The 24,327-nt window shown below is 48.1% G+C and overlaps 1 protein-coding gene across 3 annotated transcripts in view; it reads left to right on the top strand.

Annotated features, from left to right (window-relative positions):
* The window catches only part of LOC113818090 (uncharacterized), a 50,457-nt gene extending 28,717 nt beyond the window's left edge, over positions 1-21,740 (top strand). For 2 of the 3 annotated variants that reach the window (XM_070129268.1, XM_070129269.1), the window contains exons 2-5: positions 16,526-17,674; positions 17,886-17,990; positions 18,385-18,573; positions 18,985-21,740. In XM_070129268.1, the coding sequence (XP_069985369.1) occupies positions 16,526-17,674; positions 17,886-17,990; positions 18,385-18,573; positions 18,985-19,452 (1,911 nt within the window). In that variant the 3' untranslated portion in view covers positions 19,453-21,740. Of the gene's footprint in view, positions 1-11,360; positions 12,029-16,525; positions 17,675-17,885; positions 17,991-18,384; positions 18,574-18,984 lie in introns of those variants that run through there. The other variant, XM_070129267.1, reaches the window with a different exon arrangement.
* Positions 21,741-24,327: the final 2,587 nt, after the last annotated feature.

The following is a 24,327-nucleotide window of genomic DNA, read 5'->3' as shown; positions in this document are numbered from 1 at the left end:
CTCCTCGACCCCCCTCCTCGTCCTCCTCGACCCCCCTCCGCCTCGTCCTCCTCGACCCCTCCTCCGCCTCTTCCTCCTCGACCCCCCTCCCTCGTCCTCCTCGACCCCCTCCTCCGCCTCTTCCTCTGCTCAGCTTACCCTAGAATCCTCCCCCCTCCCCCACTCCTCCTCTTCTTCCCTTAAACTGCTGACCCACGGACTGTCTCCCTTACCTCCCTCCTCCCTTCCTCCCCCCCCCCTAAGGTTTCTGTACTTCACCTTACCCCCTTCGCTAAACTCCCCGCCCCCCCGCCCCCCTCCCTAAACATCCCAGTCCCCCATCCCCTCCCTTCCACTCCCTCCCTAACTCCCCTCCTCCCTCCTCCCCTCCCTCTCTTCCTCCCTCCCTAACTCCTCCCCTCCCTATCTTCCCTCCCTCCCTCTCTTCCTCCCTCCCTCCTCCCCTCCCTCTCTTCCCCCCCTCCTTCCCTCCCTCCCCTTCGCAACCAACCCCCAGACGAAGCCAATGAAAAAGAATCGCACACACACACACATATAAAAAGAAAGGAAGAAATATATGATTGCAAAAGGGGCGAGAGGAGGCAAATGATGCAAGACCGAGCCGAGGAAATCACATATTCAGCTTTGGTAATCTGACTCAGTATGCTTAGTGTTGCATCATTGCACAGAGAGCTCGGACACGTTGCAAAGATAGATTTTTTGAGAGGGGGAAAAAGGGGGGTGAAGGATGGAGGGAAGAAGGAGGGAGATAGGAGGATGAAGGATGGAGGGAGAGGGGAGAAGGATGGAGGGAAGGAGAAGGATGGAGGGGGAGGGGGTGGGTGAAGGATGGAGGGAAGTGGAGGGAAGGGGGTGGAAGATGAAGGATGGAGGGGGAGGGAAGGAGGGAGATAGGATGGAGGGAAGGGGGGGTGAAGGATGGAGGGGGGAGGGGGAAGGATGGAGGGGGAGGGGGAAGGATGGAGGGGGAGGAAGGGGGTGAAGGATAGAGGGGGAGGGGGTGAAGGATGGAGGGAGGGGGTGAAGGATGGAGGGAAGGGGGAGAGGGTGAAGGGGAGAGGTGGAGGATGGAGGGAAGGGGAGGGGAGGTGTGAAGGATGAGGGAAGGGGGGGAAGGATGGAGTGGGAGAAGGGGGTGAAGGATGGAAGGGGGGAGGGGAGGGCAGAAGGCGGAATCTGGTTTAGGGAGCGACGAAGGGGTGAGGGAAGTGAGACTTTATCTCGCTATTGTTTTATTTGTTTGCGATAAAAGGTCTTTACGATAGCGAGTGTAATTGTGATCCCGAAAAAAAAAATTAATCATGAGATCGATAGTAACACCAATAATAGCATCATTAACAGTAATTACAACGCGTAAGATGACGGTGAATAATAACAGGATTGGCAATGCTATCAATAACGATGACGATAACAAGGACAATAACAGCCACAATAATGGTAAGAAGAGAAAGCAAAACCTTCTTTTTCTTCGTCCTGACCAAGAATAAATTATTCGCGCGGCTGAGGACGAGAAACACAGCAGGCAGGATGCGGTGGAAATCACGTATCATATTGACGTCCGTTTGACGAGTTGGATTTCTTTACTCCGGAGTTTATCCTTTGTGTGTGTGGGGCGGGGTGGGGGGTGAGGGGTGGGGGTGGGGGTCTTGTCGTGGGTTCTGTTTGTTTGTGTGTGTTTTTTTCGTTTTTTTTTTCGTTTTTTTATGGTTTTGGTGGGTTGCTAGATGCGTTTTTTTGTTTTTTTTGGATCAGTTTATGCGCATGCACACGCGTACGCACATGGAGAAGTATGTGACACATACGCACACGCACCCGCCCCTACACACACACACGCACCCCCACACACACACCCCCCCACACACACACCCTACACACACACACACACACGCACCCCTCCCACCCACACACACGCACCCCCCCCCAACACACACACACACAGTTACTCACACGCACCCCCACTCCCCCCACCCCCCACACACATCTTTCTCCACCATACATCAACCCCGATTTGGCTGCACGTGCTAATCACCCATTGGCCTGGGCTGCGGTGACGTCATCCATTGGGAGTAATGAAAGAGTTTGTAAAGAATCATTAGAATAATTTATAGGGTTATCGGGTCGGGATTTGCATAACGTTTGGCGTGGTTCAGGTCTCTTTTCTATCTATCTTTATCTATTTATCTCTTATTTCGTTGTTGTTGTTGTTGTTTTTTTTGTTGTTGTTTTTGGTTTTGTCTCTTCCATTCTTTTTTTGGTCTTTTGTTTGTATATATTTCTTTCTTTCTTTCTTTCTCTCTCTCTCTCTCTCTCTCTCTCTCTCTCTCTCTCTCTCTCTCTCTCTCTCTCTCTCTCTCTCTCTCTCTCTCTCTCTCTCTCTTTCTTTCTCTCTCTTTCTCGCTCTCTCTCGCTCTCTCTCTCTCCTTCTCTCTCTCTCTCCTTCTCTCTCTCTCTCCTTCTCTCTCTCTCTCCTTCTCTCTCTCTCTCCTTCTCTCTCTCCTTCTCTCTCTCTCTCTTCTTCTTCTTCTTCTTCTTCTTCTCTCTCTCTGAAAATGATGGTGATGACTGTGCTAATAATAATGATGATATTAGAATACAAAGAATTGAGGGATTATAAGATGTTATCTTCCTTGTTCTCATTCTTTAGTTTATTCTTATTATTATTATTCGTATTATTATTTTCTTCTCCTCCTCCTTCTTCTCCTAATCCTCCTTCTCCTCCTCCTTCTTCTTCTTCCTCTTCTTCTTCTTCTTCTTCTCCTCCTCCATCCTCCTCCTCCATCCTCCTCCTCCTCCTCCCCCTCCATCCTCCTCCATCCCCCTCCATCCTCCTCCTCCTCCTCCTCCTCCTCCTCCTCCTCCTCCTCCTCCTCCTCCTCCTCCTCCCCCCCTTTTTTCCACCGAATCTCAGTCATTAACCACGACAGGGCAAGTTAAAAAAAAGAAGAAGGAAAAGAAGAAGAAGAAAAAAAAAGAGAAATGGGAGATAGGAATCGAGGATTGAAACGTCAGGGAAATTTGCAGTAAAAGTGTTTTCGAAGAAGGACCCGAGATGGAGAGGCAGTTGCTCCGAGAAGATCATTGCAGGAATTGCAAAAGGAAAAAAAAAAGTGTGTGTGCGTGCGTGTGTGTGTGGGTGTGTGTGTGTGGTAGGAAGGGGGGAGGGGGCAGGTGTGTGGGGGTGTGTGTGTGGGTGTGTGTGTGTGTGTGTGTGTGTGTGTGTGTGTGTGTGTGTGTGTGTGTGTGTGTGTGTGTGTGTATGTGTGTGTGTGTGTGTGTGTTGAGGAAGGGGAGGGGGCAGGTGTGTGTGTGTGTTCGTACGTGTGTGTGTGTGTGTGTTCGTACGTGTGTGTGTGTGTGTTCGTACGTGTGTGTGTGTGTTCGTACGTGTGCGTGTGTGTGTGTGTGTGTGTGTTAGGAAGGAGGGGGCAGGTGTGTGTGCGTGTGTGTTAGGAAGGGGGGAGGGGGCAGGTGTGTGTGCGTGTGTGTGTGTGCGTGTGCGCGTGCGTGTGTGTGTGTGTGTGTGAGTTTTGCTAGGTTATTCAATTGTTTACTTATATATGATATTGGCAAGATAAGATATTTTGAAGGTGAAGCGTCTCTCTCTATCTGTCAGTCTGTCTGTCTGGTTTCTTTGTCTATTCTCTCCCCCTCTCTCTCTCTCTCTCTCTCTCTCTCTCTCTCTCTCTCTCTCTCTCTCTCTCTCTCTCTTAAAATCTCCATCTCTTCCTCAGCGAAGATGTTCCGAGAACTCACTCTCACTCTCACTCTCACTCTCACTCTCACTCTCTCTCTCTCTCTCTCTCTCTCTCTCTCTCTCTCTCTCTCTCTCTCTCTCTATCTATCTATCTATCTATCTATCTATCTATCTCCCTCTCCCTCTCTCTTTTTCTCTCTCACAATTCCCATTGCTTGCACCATATCCCTCTCGCTTATCTTAAAAATTTCCATCTCTTCCTAAGCGAAGATCTTCCGAGAACTCCCCCGCCATCCGTTTCTCTCTCTCTCTCTCTGTCTCTCTCTCTCTTTCTTTCACTCTCTATCTGTCTCTCTCTTTCACTCTCTCTCTCTCTCGCTCTCTCTCTCTCTCTCTCTCTCTCTCTCTCTCTCTCTCTCTCTCTCTCTCTCTCTCTCTCTCTCTCTCTCTCTCTCTCTCTCTCTCTCTCTCTCTTCTCTCTCTCTCTCTCTCTCTCTCTCTCTCTCTCTCTCTCTCTTTCTATCTATCTATCTATTTATCTCTCTCTCTTTCTCTCTCTCGCTCTTTCCTTATTTCCCCTTCTTGACTCTCGCCCTGTCCTCCATCCCCCCTATTCTCTCTCTTCTTCTTCTTCTTCTGTTCTTTTTTTTCCACACCCTCTCGTATTACCCTTCCTCTCATTTTCCACTAATCCCTCCCTCCTCTTCCCTACCCCCATCCCCCGCCCTCCTCTCCTCCCTCCCTCCCTCTCCTCCCTCCCTCCTCCCTCCCTCCCTCCCTCTCTCCTCCCTCCCTCCCTCCCTCTCTCCTCCCTCCCTCCCTCCCTCCCTCCCTCCCTCCCTCCCTCTCTCCCTCCCTCTCTCCTCCCTCGTTCCCCTCTCTCCCTCCTTCCCTCCTCCCTCCCTCTCTCCTCCCTCCCTCCCTCCCTCTCTCCTTCCCTCTCTCCCTCCCTCCCTTCCCTCCCCTCCCTCCCTCTCTCCCTCCCTCCCGCTCTCCCCTCCCTCCCTCCCTCCTCTCCCTCCCTCCCTCTCTCCTCCTCCTCCCTCCCTCCCTCCTCTCCTCCTCCCTCCCTCCCTCCTCCCTTCCCTCCCTCTCCTCCTTCTCTCCTCCCTCCCTCTCTTCTCCCTCCCTCCCTCCCCCAAACCTTGACCACCGCTGCCACCTGCAACCTTGCAACTTGCAAGGCCGTGGGTGTTGCGTAATATGTTCCCAGCGGTTTGCACACTCTCTCCTCCTCCTTCTCCTCCTTCTCTCCTCTTCCTTCTTCTTCTCTTCCTTCTTCTTCTCTTCTCTCTACTTTCTTTCTTCTCTCCTCTTCCTTCTCCTTCTCTTCTCTTCTCTACTTTCTTTCTTCTCTCCTCTTCCTTCTCCTTCTCTTCTCTCTACTTTCTTTCTTCTCTCCTCTTCCTTCTCCTTCTCTTCTCTCTACTTTCTTCCTTCTCTCCTCTTCCCTCTCCTCCGTCTCTCCTCTTCCATCTCTTCCCCTCCTTCTCTCCTCTTCTTTTTCTTCTCCTCTTCTCTCTCCTGCTTCTCTTGTTTTTATAATTATTTTTATTATCCTCATCATCATCATCATCATCATCATCATCATCATCATCATCATCATCATCCTTTGTTGTTGTTGTTGTTACTTTAGTACTATTTTTATCACCATTATTATTATCATTAATGATATTATTGTTTTTTATTGTTATTGTTATTGTTGTTGTTATTAATATCATTGTTGTTATTATTAATATAATTACTATTGTTTATTTTTTATTATCATTATTGTTATTATTTTGTCTATTTCGTCTTCCTACGCATTCATTCATTTATCACGTGTTACCTCATTCAAAAATTTCTTTCATATCATGTGTCATCTTTGATATAAAATTCATTTATTGAATTTATCTCTTGATAACAGTAATATTATTTACGCCCATTCATTGTATCTTTTGAAGATTATTATATTATTTTATTTACTCTTATTTGTCTATCTTTTATTCTTTATTTATTTATTTTGTTCGTCTATTCATTTATTTACTTTTATTAATCTATTTTTTCTAATGTTTATTCTTTATGTTTTTTTTTTTTTGTTTTTTTTTTGGGGGGGTTGTCCGCCATTTTTCCTTTCTTTTCTTTAATCACAACATTTCTCAAGATACTTATCTCTTGTGTGGCAATGAACGAGATAACTGAGACGGATGTGACGTATAAACATTTTTTTTTGTGTGTGTGAAATGATAGAAAGAAGGAGAGGGGGAGAGGGGAGAGGGATAGGGAGGGGGGGGGAAGAAGGAGAGAGGGAAAGAGAGAAGGAGAGAGAGGGAGAAGGAGAGGGAGAAGGAAAGAGAGAAGGAGAGGGAAAGAGAGAAGGAGAGGGATAAGGAGAAGGGGAGGGAGGGAAAGGGAGAGGGATGGAAGAAGGAGGGAGAGGGAGAGGGGGTAAAGATGGGAGATGGGGAATGATAAAGAAAGGAAGAGGGAGGAGAGACGGAGAGAGAGAGAGAGAGACAGAGAAGGAGAAGAAGGAGAGAGTGAGAGATATGAATATGGAAATAGTAGGTGATAAATAAAGAGAGCGAGGGAGATGTGGGAGTGATGAATATAGGGAAAGGGAGATAGAGAGTATTAATTAAAAGTAGAAAAAAGTGAGAGGAAGAGGAAGAAAGAAGGACAGAGGGAGAAGGAGCCACTGATTGATAAAAAAAAGAGGCAGAGAAAGTAAAGAATAAAAAAGAGAGACAGAGAAGATCAAGAATAAATGAAAGGGAATGGAATGAAGAAGGAGGGAGTGATAATAAGATTGACAGACAGACAGATAAGGAGAGATATAGAGATTAATGGAATAGAAAGATAAATATGAAGAACAACGGAAGTAATAACACGTGGGTTCGGTTCGAATGAGTGACATTGAGGCATAATTGAGGCGAGAAGAGGAGGAGGAAGAGGAGGAGGGAGGAGGAAGGGGGAAGGAAGGAGAAAGGGTGGAGGAGGAGGAGGAAAAGGAGGAGGGAGGAGGAAGGGGAAGGAAGGAGAAAGGATGGAGGGGGAGGAGGAGGAAGGGGGAAGGAAGGAGAAAGGATGGAGGAGGAAGAGGAGGGAGAGGGAGGGGAGGAGGAGGGATGGGAGGAGGAGGTGGAGGGGGGAAGGAGAAAGGATGGAGGGGAGGAGGAGGAGAGAAGAGGAGTAGAAGAAGAAGAGAAGAAGAACAAGAAGAAGAAGAAGAAGAAGAAGAACGCGCGGGTTTGGTTCGAAGAAGGGAGGAATTGAGGCATAATAAGGAGGAGGGGGAGAGAGGAAGGAAGAGGGATGGAGGGGAGGAGGAAGAAGGAAGGAGGGGGAAGGATGGAGGGGAAGGATGGAGGAGGAGGAGGAAGAGAGGGAGAGGGGAAGGAAGGAGAAAGGATGGAGGGAGGGGAGAAGAGGAGGAGAGGGAAGGAAGGAGAAAGGGTGGAGGAGGAGAGAGGAGGAAGAGGAGGAGGGAGGGGGAAGGAAGGAGAAAGGATGGAGGAGGAGGAGGAGGAAGTGTTAGTGGTATGAGGGGGAGATAAAGACGTAGAAGAAGAGAGGAGAAGAGGTAATAAAAAGAAAGTAAAAAATGGTGGAAACGAAGAGAAAAAAATAGAAAGGAGGAGGAGAAGGATGAAAGAAAGAAGAGAGGAAGAGAAGAAAAGGGGAAAGAGGGAGAGGGAGAGGGGCGTTAAGGGCGAAATTCCTAAATCTACGGACACGGCAGGTTAGTTACAATGTTACTATGGCAACATTTTTTTTCTTTTCTTTTTCTTTTTTTTTCGTGGGTAATTTTTATCTTTGTATGAACGGGGATCTCCTGACTGGGAAAGCAAAGTAATTATTACTAATGATATATAATTACCTTTGCAGTTGGCTACAGGTAAAGGGGAAAATAAGTTTGAATAAGTTGGTGTTGATTTGATTAGGTGACGGGGAGGGAGGGAGAGGGAGAAGAGAGAGAGAAGAGAAACAAGGAAAGAAAAAGAAGAAAGAGAAATAAAGGCAAAGAAAGAGTGAAAGAGAGAGTGAAGAGAATATAAGATAGAAAGGTAGACAGATAGAGGGAGAGAGAGGGAAAGAGAGATAGATAGACAAAGAGAGAGAGATAAATAGACAGATAGAGAGAGAGAGAGTAGATAGATAGACTGACAGAGAGAGAGAGAGAGAGAGAGCTAGATAGACTGACAGAGACAGAGACAGAGAGAGAGCTAGATAGACAGACAGACAGACAGATAGAGACAGAGACAGAGAGAGAGCTAGACTAGATAGACAGACAGACAGACAGACAGACAGACAGACAGACAGACAGACAGACAGACAAACAGACAGACAGACAGACAGACAGACAGACAGACAGATAGACAAATAGAGAGAGAGACAAAAAGGGGCCACGCATAGCACACGACCTCTCAATCCCCGCGATGCGCGAGCGGCGTGACTCACAGACTCCCTTATTGGTGTCTCAGCGGCGAACTCCAGGAACACTTTTGCTAATGACGTGCGTGCGCGTGTGCGTGCGCGTCTGGAACGTCCGCTCAACCTTTTGCTAGCATACACACCCCTCCCTCCCCTCCCTCCCCTCCCTCCGTCCCTCCGTCCCTCCGTCCCCTCCCTCCCCTCCTTTTGCTTCTCTGGTCACTTCCCCTCCCTTCTTATTCCTCTCTCTCTTTCTCTATTATTTCTATCTCTTTTTTTTTCTTTCTCTCTTTCTTTCTTTCTCTTTCTCTTTCTCTCTCTCTCTCTCTCTCTCTCTCTCTCTCTCTCTCTCTCTCTCTCTCTCTCTCTCTCTCTCTCTCTCTCTCTCTCTATCTATCTATCTATCTCTCTCTCTCTCTGTCTCTCTCTCTCTCTCTCTCTCTCTCTCTCTCTCTCTCTTCCTTAATCCTCCTTTCCTATTCTTTCTCCTTCGATTTATTCTTTGCACACCTTTCTCACTCCTTCTCTCTTTTCTTTTTCCCCTCCCTTTATTCATCCTTCTCCTCCCTCCCTCACCCCTCTCCACCCTCCCCCTCTCTATCACCCTTCCCTCCCCCCTCCTCCTCCCTCCCTCCCTTCCCCTCACCCCTCCTCATCCCTCTCCCTCCCCCTCCCTACCCACCCCCTCCACCCTTCCCACCCCACCTCCCCCCTCCTCCTTCCCTCCTCCCACCCTCCTTCCTCCCTTTCCCTCCCCCTCCACCCCCTCCCCCTCCCCGACACAGCTGAATCACGCCGCCAAGAGGGCCGTGCGGGGCATTTCCTGGCTCCCATGTCGCAATTTTTGGACGAGTGTTCATCCCGGGTTGCGATTTTTCGGTGGAAGAGGATGTCGGGTCTTCTGTGTCTCTTTTAAAGCGGCTGTTTGGGTGGATATGTGGATGGGGTTTGGGTCTTTGGGGGGGATGGGTGGGAGGGGAAGAGGGATGGGGGGTTGTGGGGAATTGGGGAATTCGCGAGGGTGGGGAAGGTGGGGTGTTTGGTGTTTTATTCCTTGGGATGGAGTGAAATGCAGGAGTGTGGCGAATCGGTCTCGTCTGCATGTGGTGACGGTGAGTTCCTTTTCGTAAATGAAATTGTGCAAAATATTCTTAGTATAAAGGATGATTAAGAATCCACGAAAGAGGAAGAGTGCGAGAAAGCAGGGAATCCCGCGGAATTCACCAGGAGTCCTAAGCCAGGAGCGGGTTAGGGCGTGCAATATTGAAATGTGATAGTTACCCCTCCTCCTCCTCCTCCGAAGGTCGCCCACACACACGAAGAAAACGCGCGCCATTGCACCATCTGGGTTTGGTATTTCCCGACACTCTTGACACACGCAAAAAGAAAAAAAGAAAAAAAAAGAGAGATTAGAGTTAGAGAGAGGGATTTTTTTTTTTTTTTTTTTGGAATAATTCCCCACTGTATCATTTAGTAGCCTCCCTTTTTTTTTGTCTCTCTCTCTTTTTTATCAGTTGTGCTGTAACTATCGTACGTAAACGGTTTTATCTGCGGGGATTCGTGGTCAGACCGGATGCCAGGTGTGGGAGAGAAAATGACAAAAGAAAATAGAGAAAATGACAAAAAAATAATAAATGTCTTTGCACTTACATCGCCCCTGAACACTTCTCTCTTAAATAGGGTTACTTATACATCCATTTTTAATTCCTTTTATTTCATAACCCATTCATTAGCACAGGAAAAGACGCGAAAAAATAATGGCGATCTACAAAATACGAGAAATACTGACGAACGAAATTGGTGCGGATATAACCCATCGTTTCGCATATAAATCGTTTTATTTTTGAAGCTTTTAAATATTTTTTTCGATCGCTAACGTACTGCGATGACACTTGCATACGTAATGAGATCTGTCAGTCGGGCAAAAGCGATTTAAAAGATATATATATATATATATAGATCGGCCAAAGCGCGCAAACCGATCACGTTTATGTAAGGAACGGTTGCGAGCGGTAATTATGATGATGGACGCAGAGATGAATAGATTAGTAGATAGGGAGGGAGGTAGATGAATAGGTAGATAGGTGATAGATGGATAGATAGAGAGATGGGTAGATAGATGATAGATAGATAGATAGAGAGATGAGTAGATAGATAGATAGGTTGGTCGGTAGGTCGATGGGTAGATAGGTAGACAGACAGAGAGGTAGGTAGGTAGGTAGATAGATGGATAGGTAGATAGGTAGAGAGACAGAGAGGTGGGTAGGTAGATAGATAGATAGATATATAGATAGATGGATAGGTAGAGAGACAGAGAGGTAGATAGATAGATAGATGGATAGGTAGACAGAGAGGTAGATAGGTAGATAGATAGATAGATAGGTAGGTAGATGAATAACTAAATGAGGAAGACCTACAGACGACCTCAAGACATCTTAACCTTTCTCGCACTGCAATTGATCCGCGCAAGTGAAGTGTTCCCATTGATGATCCTTTTCCCCGCAGAGCACGTCACTGGCCCGTCTCCTGTTTAACTGTAAAGTATTCCTTAAGACGTCAAATCACGACACTGCGGGGGGAAAAAGGGCGCATCGCTTCCTGGAACTAAGTCTCTCAGCGCGGTACAATTTCCGAGAGAGGCGGGCAAGACAGGCCCCCTTCTCCCTCCTCTTCCTCCTCCTCCTCCTGCTCCTCCTTCCTCCTCCTCCTCCTGCTCCTCCTTCCTCCTTCTCCTTCCCCCTCCCCCCTCAGCCTCCTCCTCCTCCTCCTCCTTCCCCCCTCCCCCTCCTTCCCCCTCCCCCTCCTCCTCCTCCTCCTCCTCATTCCCCCCCTTCACCCACAAGGATCTCTGCTTCTGCGAATCGCTGCGGTGGTTGCAATCTTGCGAGAATATTGCAAAACACTGCTGCTCTGGCGCACGTGGGTGGAAGGCTTGTCCGGGTGCTTTCGGCCGCTTCTCGCTCGTTTTCGTTCGCCGCTTTTCGTTCGATCGTCCCCTCCCCCTTCTTCCCTTCGCCTCCTTCCCTCCTTCGCGAAGCCTCGTCGGGCCGCCTTCCCTCCCACAGAAGGCGAGGGAGGGGAGTGTTCCCTCCCCCCTCGCCAAAAGTAGAATGAGCAAATGGGGGGGGGGAAGTGTAGGCGCGAAGCAATTAAGTACTTAGAGTCGATTAAGACTTTTTAAACCGCGTGTCACAATGTATCGCTCGCCCACTGCCTCAGTGCCCCGCTTAACGTGCTATCGAGTATAGAAAACGGAGTGTGTGCCCGCCGCCTGGCCATTCCGCACCTTCCCGTCTCTGCAATATCACATGCGCTCCCTCTATCTCGTGTGCGTGTGCGTGCGTGTCGCGTATATACATATATATATAGTGCAGGCCTTGAGCTGGTGGGTCTCCTGTTCGGGCTAAGTGCTCCTGTAGGATACACTCGCTGGTCCCGCGGGATCTCAAGCCTAAAAGCCCCTTGAGGAAAAAAAGGATTTGCCGCAGAGGTGAACAGAAAGTATTTATTTATTTATTTATCTCAACACTTCATCCGTTCTGGTTGTGAACGCGCTGACGGAAGAGAAGTCAAAGAAACAGAAAAAAAGGAAGAAGAAGGAAAAGCTAAAGAGATTATTCAATTAGAAAATAAGAGAGAGAGAGAGTAAGGAATACTTTTTTGTACACACGTACGTCTCGATATCCTGTAACCGTGCTTGGAAATTCAGTGTAGTGTTCTGACTCAACCGCTGCAAGAACGACAAGCAAGCGGACAAGCGTGGTTTCTCAAGCAGACTTCATGCTTGATCAAGATTTCAGTCGCAGCCTTTCGCCAGCTTTTGCCAACGAGAGAAATTGGTATAGTTGGTTGTTTTCGAAGGAGATTGCCAATTATATTCACCCTTCGCATCTTAGGAAGGACGATATGAAACTAGTCGAGGTAAGCAGAGAGAGAGAGAGAGAGAGTGAGAGAGAGAGAGAGAGAGAGAGAGAGAGAGAGAGAGAGAGAGAGAGAGAGAGAGAGAGAGAGAGAGAGAGAGAGAGAGAGGGAGGGAGGAGAGATGGAGTATAATGAGGGAGGGATGGAGAGAGAGTAAGAAAGTGATATGTTTAGAGAAATATGGAAAGAAGTGAGAGAGAAGTGAGCAATGCATCAAAGAGAGAGAGAGAGAGAGAGAGAGAGAGAGAGAGACAGAGAGAGGGAGAGAGAGAAAGAGAGAGAGAGAGAGAGAGAGAGAGAGAGAGAGACTGACTGACTGACTCACAAGACAAACAAACAATTAATACCCATTCATTACCACAAATAACACGAACCGAAGACACAGCGAATTAAGATGAACAAACTCAAGCTCTCACACAGACAGCATCGTCGCAGCTACAGACATTAACAAATACAGTGTAATAACGGTACAGGAATTTGTTCATGATAAGTCATGCAAGGAGTGAGTGAGGTTAGAGAAGGGGGGGGTCCGGATGGGGGGAGGAAGGGAGGGTGGGGGGAGTGAGGGAGGGTGGGGGGAGGTGGGGAGTGAGGGAGAGGGGGTGGAGGAGAGGAGGAAGGGAGAAGGACGGAGGTAAGGAAGGAAGAGGGAGAGGTGGGAGAGACAGAAAGATACAGAGATAGAGACAGAGAGAGGAAGAGATAAAGATAGAGAGAGGGAGAAATAGAGATAGAGAGAGGAGAAAATAGAGATAGAGATAGGGAGAGCAAGAGGGAGAGAGGGGAAGAGCTAGAGGGAGGGAGGGAGGGGAAGGGGTGTGGTATGCACGCCGCCTCCCCATGACTGATGACGAAGGCCTCCTCCTCCCTCCTCCTCCCCCTCCTCCCTCCCCTCCTCCCTCCCCCTCCTCCTCCCTCCTCCCCCTCCTCCCTCCTCCTCCCTCCTCCGCCACTCTGCCGATTCGACTTGATGATAATCGTGTGGGAATCTTTTTCTAGAAATTACGCTCCGGCTGCCGGGACTTTTGTAGGCCTGTGCGTGCGTGTGTCTGTCTGTTTGTTTGTAGGCCTGCGTGTCCGGATGTATGTTTTTTATGTATGTGTGTGTGTGTGTGTGTGTGCGTGTGTGTGTGTGTGTATGTCTGTGTATGTATATATGTATATATGTATTACACACACACACACACACACACACACACACACACACACACACACACACACACACACACACACACACACACACACACACACACACACACACACACACACACACACACACACGACACACACACACACACACACACACAAATATACACATGTGCACAAGTATAAGACATATATACCTACATGAATACGTTTGTTCCGGCGGATTAGGCAGATTAGACCCGAATCGAGAGAGGGAGCGATCCATCACGCCATCCACATGCTCGACATCCCAATCCGTAAATTACCAATCGGGGCGCACAGCCTATATTATAAAAAAAGAAGAAAAAAAACGAAAATTGAGTGACTGCCACGGCCGATCCCTGTGCCAGTCCCGCGGTAGGCCTATAGGCAGACTGCACAGCCTATATTATAAAAAAAGAAGAAAAAAACGAAAATTGAGTGACTGCTACGGCCGCGGTAGGCCTATAGGCAGACTGCACAGCCTATATTATAAAAAAATATTTAAAAAAAACGAAAATTGAGTGACTGCCGCGGTAGGCCTATAGGCAGACTGCACAGCCTATATTATAAAAAAGAAAGAAAAAAAACGAAAATTGAGTGACTGCCACAGCGCGGTAGGCCTATAGGCAGACTGCACAGCCTATATTATAAAAAAAGGAAAAAAAAAACGAAAATTGAGTGACTGCCACGGCGCGGTAGGCCTATAGGCAGACTGCACAGCCTATATTATAAAAAAGGAAAAAAAAACGAAAATTGAGTGACTGCCACGGCCGCGGTAGGCCTATAGGCAGACTGCTCACGCGATCTGGCGATTTGGTCCAAGGAGTTGAGGCGCCTCTTCGGGTGGTTTTCCTTTGGGGGGTCTATGGGGCTTAACCCTTATGGCCGGCGGAGGGGGTAGGGGTGTAATTTCGCGTTGCCGGAGGTATGATAATCGGTGCTTGATTATGCGGCGAAGGTCTAAGACGGCCTATGGGAATGTGGGGGATTTTTTCTCTCTCTCTCTCTTTCTCTCCTTACTGTCTCTCTCTTTCTCTATTTTTTTTTACGTTAAATACATGCTTCATTACCCTTCGTGATCGGTCGGGGTTGTGGGGGGTGGGGTGGGAGGGGTGGGGGAGGGAGTAGAGGGGTAGGGGGTGGGAGGGGTGAGGGGGAGGGGGCGGGAATCACGGAGTCACGAACGAGGTTGTTGGACCTATTCCCAATTTTTTTTTCTGTTTCTTTGTCTTTTTCTTTTTCTGGTTGTGTTTTTTATTATTATTATTATTATTGATTGATTGATTTGTATCGTTATTGTTTTGGGTGTTTTTTTTTGTGTGTGTGTGTTTTTTGTGTTTTTTATCTCTCTCGTTCGTTCGTTCTTTGTCTCTTTCCCTTCTCCTCTCTTCTCTTCTCTTCTCTTTCTCTCTCTCTCCTCTCCCTTCTCTCTCCTCTCTCCTCTCTTCTCTCTCCTCTCTCCTCTCTCTTCTCTCTTCTCTCTTTCCTCCTCCTTCTCTTCCTTCCTCCCTCCCTCCCTCCCTCCCTCCCCACCCTCGCCCTTGGACTTAAGATGTCACGTGAAGATAGAAAAGTATTTTTTAAGAGAAAGAAAGAAAGGGACAGATTTTTTTTTCTTTTTTTTCTTTATTTGAAAAAAGTAGAAAAGATGCGATTCGGGTAAACAGAAAGGCTCCATTATCTCTCGTGAGTTTTTTTTTTTTTTTTTTTTTTTTTTTGAGAAATGGAGAACATTCGTCGAAATTGAAATCTTGGGAGTTTTCAGCGAGTCTATATCTCTCTCTTTCTCACACTTTTTTATTTTATTTTATTTTTTTGATTCATTTTCCTCTTTCGATTCGTCATGTCTCACCTTTAAAGTTTTAAAAGTTTTTTTTTTTTTGAGGGCAAACTTTTTTTCTTTAATCTTACTTCTCCTCGATTCCTCGTTGTCTTATTTCTCTTCTATCTCTTACTTCCTCCCTTCGCCTCTCCTCCAGTTTTACTGCGTTATTTCTTCCGTCTTCTTTCCTTCCTTCCTTAGTTCACCTTTCCCTATTCCATCCTTCCTTCCTTCACCTTTCCTCCTTCTCTAATCCTTCCTCCATCCTTCCATCCTTACATCCTTCACTTTTCTTCCTTCCTTCCTTCCTTCCTTCACTCCTCCCCTTCTTTCCTTCCTCTTCTCCCCCATTCTCCCATCCACTATTCCTTCCTTTATCTCTCCTCCCCATCCTTCTTTCCTCCACTTCTCCCCCATCCTTCCATCCATCCTTCCTTCCTCCACTCCTCCCCCATTCTCCCTATCCATCCTTCCTTCCTCTATCTCTCCTCCTTGATTCCTTCCTTCCTTCCTCCACTTCTCCCTCCATCCACCCATCCATCCTTCCTTCCTCTATCTCTCCTCCTTTCTCCCTATCCATCCTTCCTTCCTCTATCTCTCCTCCTTTCTCACTTCCTACCGTTATCTCGCATTCGGCCCCAAATCTCCTTCTTTCGCAACACTTTCGAGAAAATTCTGAAGTAATAAGTCGATCCACTTCCGGCTCAAGAGTGTGATAAGCAACAAGGGTGATTTTCCCGAACCTGAAGGTCAACATGATAACGTTATTATCGTTTATTATTGTTGTTGATGTTGTTTAAATGTTATTGTTGGGGGGGATTTAGTTGTAATTGTTATCGTTATTATTGTTGTTTTGTTTTTATTATTGTTATTATTGTTGTTGTTTTTATTTTGTTGATTATTGTTGTTGTTCTTATTCTTATTATTACTGTTACTGTTGTTACCTTCTTCATCATTATCATTGGTCATCAATCGTCAGTTTTAGATAAGAAATCTTCACTGACGTCACCCTTATCTTAATCAGGAGTATTTCGTTACCATATTAATAATTATTCTTCAATTATTCCAAATATGTACTGCGATTTTCCCCTTATTATATTTTGTTTACTTCCTGAAGAGCAGTTTCTTTATTTCATTATTCTTTGATTTTACTTCTCTTTGCCTTTTCGTTATCTCATTTCTCAGTGACTTCTCTCCCTTGCGATTCCCCTTCGTTCCTTCTCCCTCCCCCTTATTCCCCTTCGCTTCTCCCTCCCCTTGATTCCCCCTTCGCTCCTCCCTTCCTTGCGAATCCCCTTCGCTCCTTCTCCCTTCCCTTGATTCCCTTCGCTCCTTCTCCCTCCCCTTTATTCCCCTTCTCTCCTCCCTCCCCTCGATTCCCCTTCGCTCCTTCTCCCTTCTTTGCGAATCCCCTTCTCTCCTTCTCCCTCCCCTCGATTCCCTTCGCTCCTTCTCCCTCCCCCTTATTCCCCTCCGCCCCCACTTACGCCTCCCTCTCTCGCCCGCAGGGAGGCTACGGCGCCATGGGGACCTCGTCGCAGTACTGCCTGCGCTGGAACAACCACCGCAACAACCTCCTGGCCGCCTTCGACCAGCTCTTGCACGTCGAGGCCTTCACGGACGTGACTCTGGCGTGCGAGGACGGCGCCACGCTCCACGCCCACCGCCTCGTCCTCGCCGCATGCTCCTCCTACTTCCAGGCGCTCTTCGTCAACGCCCACACGGCCAACCACCCCATCGTGGTGCTGAAGGACGTGCGGGCGTGCGACATGCGGGCGCTGCTGGAGTACATGTACCGCGGGGAGGTCAACATCGAGCACGACGCCCTCCAGGGCCTCCTGCGGGTGGCCGAGAGCCTCAAGGTGAAGGGGCTCGTCGAGGAGCTCGGCAATGAGACCAACGCCGCCCTCCGCCCGCCCTCGCCGCCGCACGAAGCCTCCCACCCGCCCTCCACGCCCGTCGACGCCCGCGCCCTCCAGGACCTGCCGCCGCGCTCCAGGGTCGAGCCGCCCACCTCGGCGTCCGGCCCCGCCCCTCTGTCGGTGTCGAGCCACGAGCAGGCGCGCGCCTCGTCGCCCACGCCCCCCCTGTACCCCCTGCCCCCGCCCGGCCACCCCCTGCACCGCCCCCAGCCCCGCCCCCCGCGCCCCGACCTCCGCGACGCCCGCCCCGACCTCAGGGACCACAGAGACGCCCGTGAGCTCGACCTGCGCGGCGACGCCCGCGACCTGAGGGACCACTTGAGAGAGCACCTGCGAGAGCCCCTCCGCGACGCCCACAGAGAATCGCTCAGAGACGCCCACCGCGACGCCCTGAGGGACCCGCGCGACGCCCACGAGCCGAGGGACGTGCACACGCCCGGCAGCCTGGACTCGGACCCGCCGCGGCCGCCGCTGTCGCTCATCTCGCCCGTGCCGCACCTGGCGCCGCCCGGACCCGACTCGCCGCCCCACAAGCGCAAGCGCCCGCAGATGCTGCCCGAACCCATGCTCTCGCCCACGCCCATCCTTCGCACCGCCCTCGGACACACGCACGGCTTCCCGGGGCCCGACATGAGCTCGCTCGTGTCCCTGGCCTCGTCCATGATGCCCCTGCCCGGACTCCTCAGCTCGCACGTGCCCCACCTGCTGCCCCACGACCACCGCGACCACCTCGAGGTAAGGGCCCGTCGCCGCCCATCTATTGACGATAGATAGTGGCAAAGATGGGAGAGTCTATTAGCCTTAACTAGAAAGATAAAAGAAATTGAATAAATAAGTGAAACGACTACTTATGATAACTGATATGACTCCAGATAAATTAGATAAATAAAACCTCCGTTCTAACTTCGTTCTAATAGGTATTAAAACCCTCTCTCTCCCTCCTCAGTCTCCGTACAGTTTGTCGCTGAAGAAGGAACAGCACGACGAGGAATCCCGCTCCATGTCCGATATCTCGCGCGAGGACGAACAGGAAAAGTCGAAGATCGAATCGGTGAGTAGTTGGCTTCGGCTTCGAGTAGGACCGATGTCACTGGACCGGCCATGTCTCGGTGTCGCTGTGACGGGTCATTGCTTGATGCCAGTTATTTGGGCTTTTTTTTGAATGAGGATTTTGAGTATTGTTTCTGGAGAAGATTTTTGTCTTTGCTTCGCCGTAAAGGGATCTGAAATCAGGATAACTGTTAGATTTTCCTTTTCTTTAGCTTTTTCTTGAAATTTCATCGAAAGAAGAATAAAAAGAAAAAAAGAGAAATCTCTCTCGATTCCACAAGACCAAAGCCTCCATTTCGACACCAGACCAGCGCGCGATCGAAGCGGAGGCAGATCCGCATAAACAGCCAATCAAGCGACAATTAAAAGCACCCTTCCCTTCTCTTTCGCAACAGCTGGCCAACGGACCCCTCCTGCCTGAGTTCAACCCGTACCACATCGACCCCAACGGCCCCTCCCACTACAGCAACTTCGTCAGCTACGTGCCCACGCCCAAGCCGGAGTGGAAGCGGTACAAGCAGTACACCAAGACTGACCTCATGGATGCCATCGAAGCCGTCCGGAGTGGCATGACGGCGCTGCAGGTGAGAGGAAGGAAGGATAGGGAGGGAGGGAGGATGGGAAGATGGGAGGGAGGTAGGAAGGGAGGGTGGGTGTCTTGGGGTTCATGAGGGAGGGTTTAGAGGGAGGGTGGGTGTCTTGGGGTTCATGAGGGAGGGTTTAGAGGGAGGGTGATGGGTGAAGGGGGGATCAGAGGGGAAAGAGGAGGAGGAGGAGGAGCAGGAGGAGGAACAACTACGGGAAGAAGAAGGGAGGGAATGCATGGAATGGAAGGGGATTAGCGTAGAGTAGACTTTGAGTAATGAGCGTAGCGCAAAGTAGAGTCGAAGAGTTCACTAGGGCTGAAACAGAGCAGAGAAGTGCTTGGAGGCGAGAGGAGCACGGGGCTGCCAGGTAGTCATATTCCGGAGAAATTTACGAGTTATTTGTTTCAGGCTTCGCGGAAGTACAAGGTTCCTTCCCGAACGCTGTACGACAAGATCAAGAAGATGGGCATCAGCACCGTGCCCCGCCGCATGCCCAGCAAGAAGCCCTCCCCCTCGAGCACCGACCTGGAGACCAGCACCGCCGACACGCACGCCCCGCCCGAGCACCACGACCCGCCGCCCAGGGACGCCAGGGACGCCAGAGACCCGCCCCTCCCGGACCACGACAAGAGGCACCACAAGAGCGCGACCAGCGACGACGACGACCACTCGGCCTCGGGCGCCCCCGTGGTCATCGACGACGAGGACGAGTCCTCCTCGCCGACCCCGGGCTCCACGCCGGCCCTCGGCTCCTTCTCGCTCGTCGGACGCAAGATGTACGAGAACGGCGCCGGGGAGTCCTCGGCCAAGCCCCTCGACCTCACCGACACGGAGTCGCTCCTGCCCAAGCGAGCCGAGATCGAGGAGCGGGCCTAAGCGGCGGCGGGGCAGGCGGAGCGCCGCGTCCCGCCCGCCGGCGCCGAGGCACGTAGTTCAAATGGCCAGCGCTGGGCCGGGCCGCCCTCGGGCTCGCGCCTCGCAGCCAGCGCCATCTTCATTGCACTCAGGTTATCTGGAGGTCGTCTCGAGGACCAGTCAGTCTCAGTAGTTCGTCTCCCGTCGAGGAACTGACCTCCAGCAAGGGTTGTGACCTCTCTTAGTCCTCAGGGGGTTGAAGGCGACGTCCGGTCTCGCAAGGAGCTCGAACCGAAGCAGAACTTGCCCTTAGCGCCACCGCCGACTGCAGTTCCGGATTGCCTTCAGCGTCTACTGGTGGGCTCACCTCAGGTTATTTCCCGCCTTTCAACGGCTCACACAGTGTTAGAACGGGCGCCTGCGAACACGTCTTGCTTGTAAGGGACAGAAGTGAGCTGGCCACGTGCTTGAAGGCAGTGATTCCCCCTCGGCACGCAGGAGGAGTGACGTGAGAGAGGGTAGTCACATAGGGCATTACCGAGCTCCTCCACAGGCAAGCGAGTCGCAAGCCAGCCACATCGCAAGCAAGACGGGTTGGAAGCCGCCGCCCGAGAGTTGTCCTTTCCTTGAGTCCGAGCGGGAGAAGTCGACTTAGTCTTTTGTCTGTGAGTGTCTCCCAGTGTTGGACGTTTCGGGAAGACCCTTAAGAGTGACGGATAGGTCGAGGCGGCACGCGGGGCAGGGCCAGGGGGGCCGAAGCCAGCGGGAGCGACAGGAGGAAAGTTGAGACGAAGAAATGGGAAAAAAAAGACGCAGTGTCGATCGAGACGGGTCTGTCTGCAATACGTCTGTCTGTCTCCCTCCCTCCCGAGGTGGAAAAGGCAGTTGCCCCCCACTCCCCCCCTCCCTCCCCACCACCCTACCTTCTCCTGTGCCGTCTTGACTCGTCTGTGTGAAGCCGTGGTAATCAAAATGTACCCCATGTGTTACTCACGATTTTCAAGATTTAGAGAATGTATCCATAGTTGTAAGTATGCAGTCTTTACTTGCTCTTGATGTATACTAAAATACCTCACCTAAACCAAGGACTTTGTATACGAGGACCTCCCAAAAGATATGGGTGGACCTGCTACGGTACAGAATAGTATACGATCAGAATTATAAATTATATATGTTCAGATTTACTTTCTTTATGAATGCATAGTTCTAGTATGGACACTAATGTGAGAATGATGTTTATAAGTTGTTGTTGTGTTTTTTTTATTATGTTATATTTCAGCGTGTATGATATTATGGTAGATAATAGAACATCCATTTTTGAGTATACGAGTGGTATGGAATCAGGCACGGACGGCCATTTTCCCCCACAAAAACTGTAGTTAAGATTGACTTTGTTCAGGAAAAAGGGAAAATTACCAGTCCTCTCCCCCTTTAACAAAAAAAGAGGAAATCCTGAATGCGGTCTGGAGGAAAATGAAGGAAGGAAGGGAAGATATCTAAAAGAAAAGAAGAAAGAAAGTAATACCGGTGATGATAATAAAAATTTGATATTTCTAACTTCATGTATGATTTCAAAAAACTTTTTTTTTTCGTCTTTCTTTCAAGACACCATTTTGGCTCGATAGTGAAATGAGAGACCAATAATTTGCCCCAGCGAATGAAGGTGAATGAAATAAAGCATAAAACACCAAAATGAGAAGAAAAAAGAGATTCATAACGCGATTGATAGAACGAAACCCTGTGAGACTTTTCTGTGATGATAAAACGAAAAATAAAATGAGGAAAGTGCCAAGCCGCCGGGAGCCAAGTGGCACTCCCTCCCTTGTCTGTTGGCCCTCTGTGGTGGCTCTTCCCTCTCGCTCTTGTCGCAAGGGACGAGGGAAGTAAAAAAAAGAGAGAAAGAATAGGGAAAGAGATGAAAATAAGGACATTTTTTTTGTATGAGAAAGTTGTGCGTGGCATGATAGAAAGAGAAGGGAAAAAGTAACATTTTTTTAAAGTTGTTTTTTTGCGATTTTTTTTCTCTTTCGAAAGGGAAAGGGAGATGAGATGGAGGGAGTAATGCATTTGATAAGGAATTAGATGCAGACTTCTTTCAATTTCCTGCGAAAATCCATTAGCTTAAGAAAAGTCTTTTTTTCTTAATTCCGCTAATGAATCGCTTTTACTTTTTTTTTCCCTTTGAGAAGAAAAAAAACAAATGCCTAACGACTAACGACTCAATCAAGGCAAAAAAAAAGCAAAAAAAAACAACACCATCCCAACCATTTAGAAAAACAAATAAAAACTAAAACTAAAAAAAAAAAAAATATCCGAAATCTTTTTTGCATTTACTCGTAAGAACTTTGTATGATACAATTGTGGAGAAAGAAATACATCGATTTAGAGTTTAAGGTTTTTTGGCCCAAAAGTTGAGGTTTATTCACGTTTTTTTTTTTTTTTTTTTTTTTTTTTTTTTTTTTTTTTTTTTTGATGAAATTTTTGGCGGCACTGATATCTGTTTGGCTAGGAAAAAGATACGAAAAAATGACCAAAAAAAAGATATATATTACCTTATGATTTACATTCGGGGTGTCTCACTGTGTAAGCATCATCACTGTTCTAATTAATATGGTTCTTAGGAAGCTTGATAAAGAAAGTAAAGCAGAAGAAACGAGAGATTATGCCAGCACACCTTCTAGGCAGGCTTCGCATCTCTGAACGTATATATGTGTAGGTACGGTTTTGGAAGGTCGAAAACCTAGCAAGTCGAGGCTCTTTGGAAAAGGGGTGTGACCGTGGATTTCTCTCTCTCTCTCTCTCTCTCTCTCTCTCTCTCTCTCTCTCTCTCTCTCTCTCTCTCTCTCTCTCTCTCTCTCTCTCTCTCTCTCTCTTTCTCTCTCTCTCTCTCTCTTTCTCTCTCTCTCTCCACCAAAACACACTTATTTAGTCCAGAGAAGTCAACTGAAGAATAAATAGATAAAGAAATAGATAGATAAAGAAGTAGAACAAGGAAAACAAGAGAAAAAAAAAACGGTCACAACCCTTTGAGAGTCTCGGCTTGACCTGAGATGCGTTCGGGCGACGGCCAAAACTTGCTCCCGGGTTGAAAGAATCTTGCGTTGGCTTGCTCAGAAAGATCGACGTGTATATATTTTTTTTATTTTTTTTTTTTCTTCTTTTCTTTTCCTTTCGGTTAATTTTTTTGTACGTGTGTTGTTACCTGTGAACAATTATTTATTATCTATTTTATATTATCATTTTATATTATGATAACTGTTGTGATGTTTCTGCAACATCTTTTTTTGTTTCGTTTTTTTCTCACTCAAATTGATAAAAGAGAAATAATAAAAAACTATTGCAATATGACTTTTTTCCTTTTCATTTATTTTTCTCTCATCAGGTATATGTTTTGTTTCTTTTTTTCGATAAGGATTTTTTTTTTGTCCTTCCTCATTTAAATTAATTACCACAGACGTATTAGAAGAATTTAGTCATCTTAAAGTCAATGAATAGAATTGTTTCTATAGTTCTAACTCCAGTAATTTTTCTGGGTTTGTTTAAAAAAAAAACAGGGTCCTATTTTTAAGGTTATTTTTTTGTTGTAAGTTAGGATTTTATTGCTTAATAAGAAAGCGGTTGGAAAACTTTTGAATATTTTAAGCTTCTATCTTATTGCGAGAAAAAAATGGAAGATATATATATTTACGCGTAAGATTCCTGAAGAAGTCTTTGTATTTAACCTCAAAAGTTTCCTCCGCCTGTAAATTTGTTTATTTAATCTATACCTTAAGTTATTTTGACTTGATTTTTAGGATCAAATGAGCACCCGACGTAGGCAGGGTTTGTAGGCTAAGACAAAGGAAGGTCTGGACGCGCAATGTCTGGTGTGACGTCACGAGGGAGGAGGAGCTTGAGAGGGGGGCGGGGCTAAGGGATACGGATGCACATGTAGGTTAAAAGGATGTGTACATTTTGATAGAAAGAGGTAAACATTGGCAAAAGAGTCATTTTCACTTATTCAAATTCTGGAGTTTCCGACGCGCGTGTGAGATAGACAGACAGACACACACACACACACACACACACACACACACACACACACACACACACACACACACACACACACACACACACACACACACACACTCTCTCTCTCTCTCTCTCTCTCTCTCTCTCTCTCTCTCTCTCTCTCTCTCTCTCTCTCTCTCTCTCACTCTCTCTCTCACTCTCACTCTCACTCTCACTCTCACTCTCACTCTCACTCTCGCCTCTCGCTCTCTCTCTCACTCTCACTCTCTCTCTCTCTCCCCCTCTCCCTCCCCCTCCCCTCTCCCTCTCCTCTCCCTCTCCCTCTCCCTCTCCCTCTCCTCTCCCCTCTCCCCCTCCCCCTCCCCCTCCCTCCCTCTCCCTCTCTCTCTCTCTCTCTCTCTCTCTCTCTCTCTCTCTCTCTCTCTCTCTCTCTCTCTCTCTCTCTCTCTCTCTCTCTCTTTCTTTCTCTTTCACACACACACACACACACACACACAGAGGAGCGCACGCAAGACGGGATTTCCAAGGGAGACGAGCGGCATTACCGGCAACCACAAGGGACGTGTTGAAATTAGCTTCCGTTTCGGAGTAATGAGGTTTATGCCGCGCTGTTGATGGGGTACTGCCAGGCATTAAATTAATAAGGGTAATAATATTTATTCGCTCCTTATTATTTTTTTTTCGGGTGGGTTTTTTTAGGATTGAGGTGGATGGAGGGTCTAAGACGGAGAGGGACAGGAAATAATCATTCTGGAGCTTTTTTTTTTTTAGTTATTTGTGAGTTGCCTGTCGTAATTCGGGTACTGTGTATCATCACATTCATAAGCAGTTGCGAAATGATTATCTATTAACCAGGTACCCCCCCTACTCTATTTACAACTTATT

Source organism: Penaeus vannamei, chromosome 13 (assembly GCF_042767895.1).
Source record: "Penaeus vannamei isolate JL-2024 chromosome 13, ASM4276789v1, whole genome shotgun sequence".
Classification (NCBI taxonomy): Eukaryota; Metazoa; Arthropoda; class Malacostraca; order Decapoda; family Penaeidae; genus Penaeus; species Penaeus vannamei.
The sequence above is the reverse complement of the archived record's forward strand: the minus strand, read 5'-3'. Positions and strand labels throughout refer to the sequence as shown.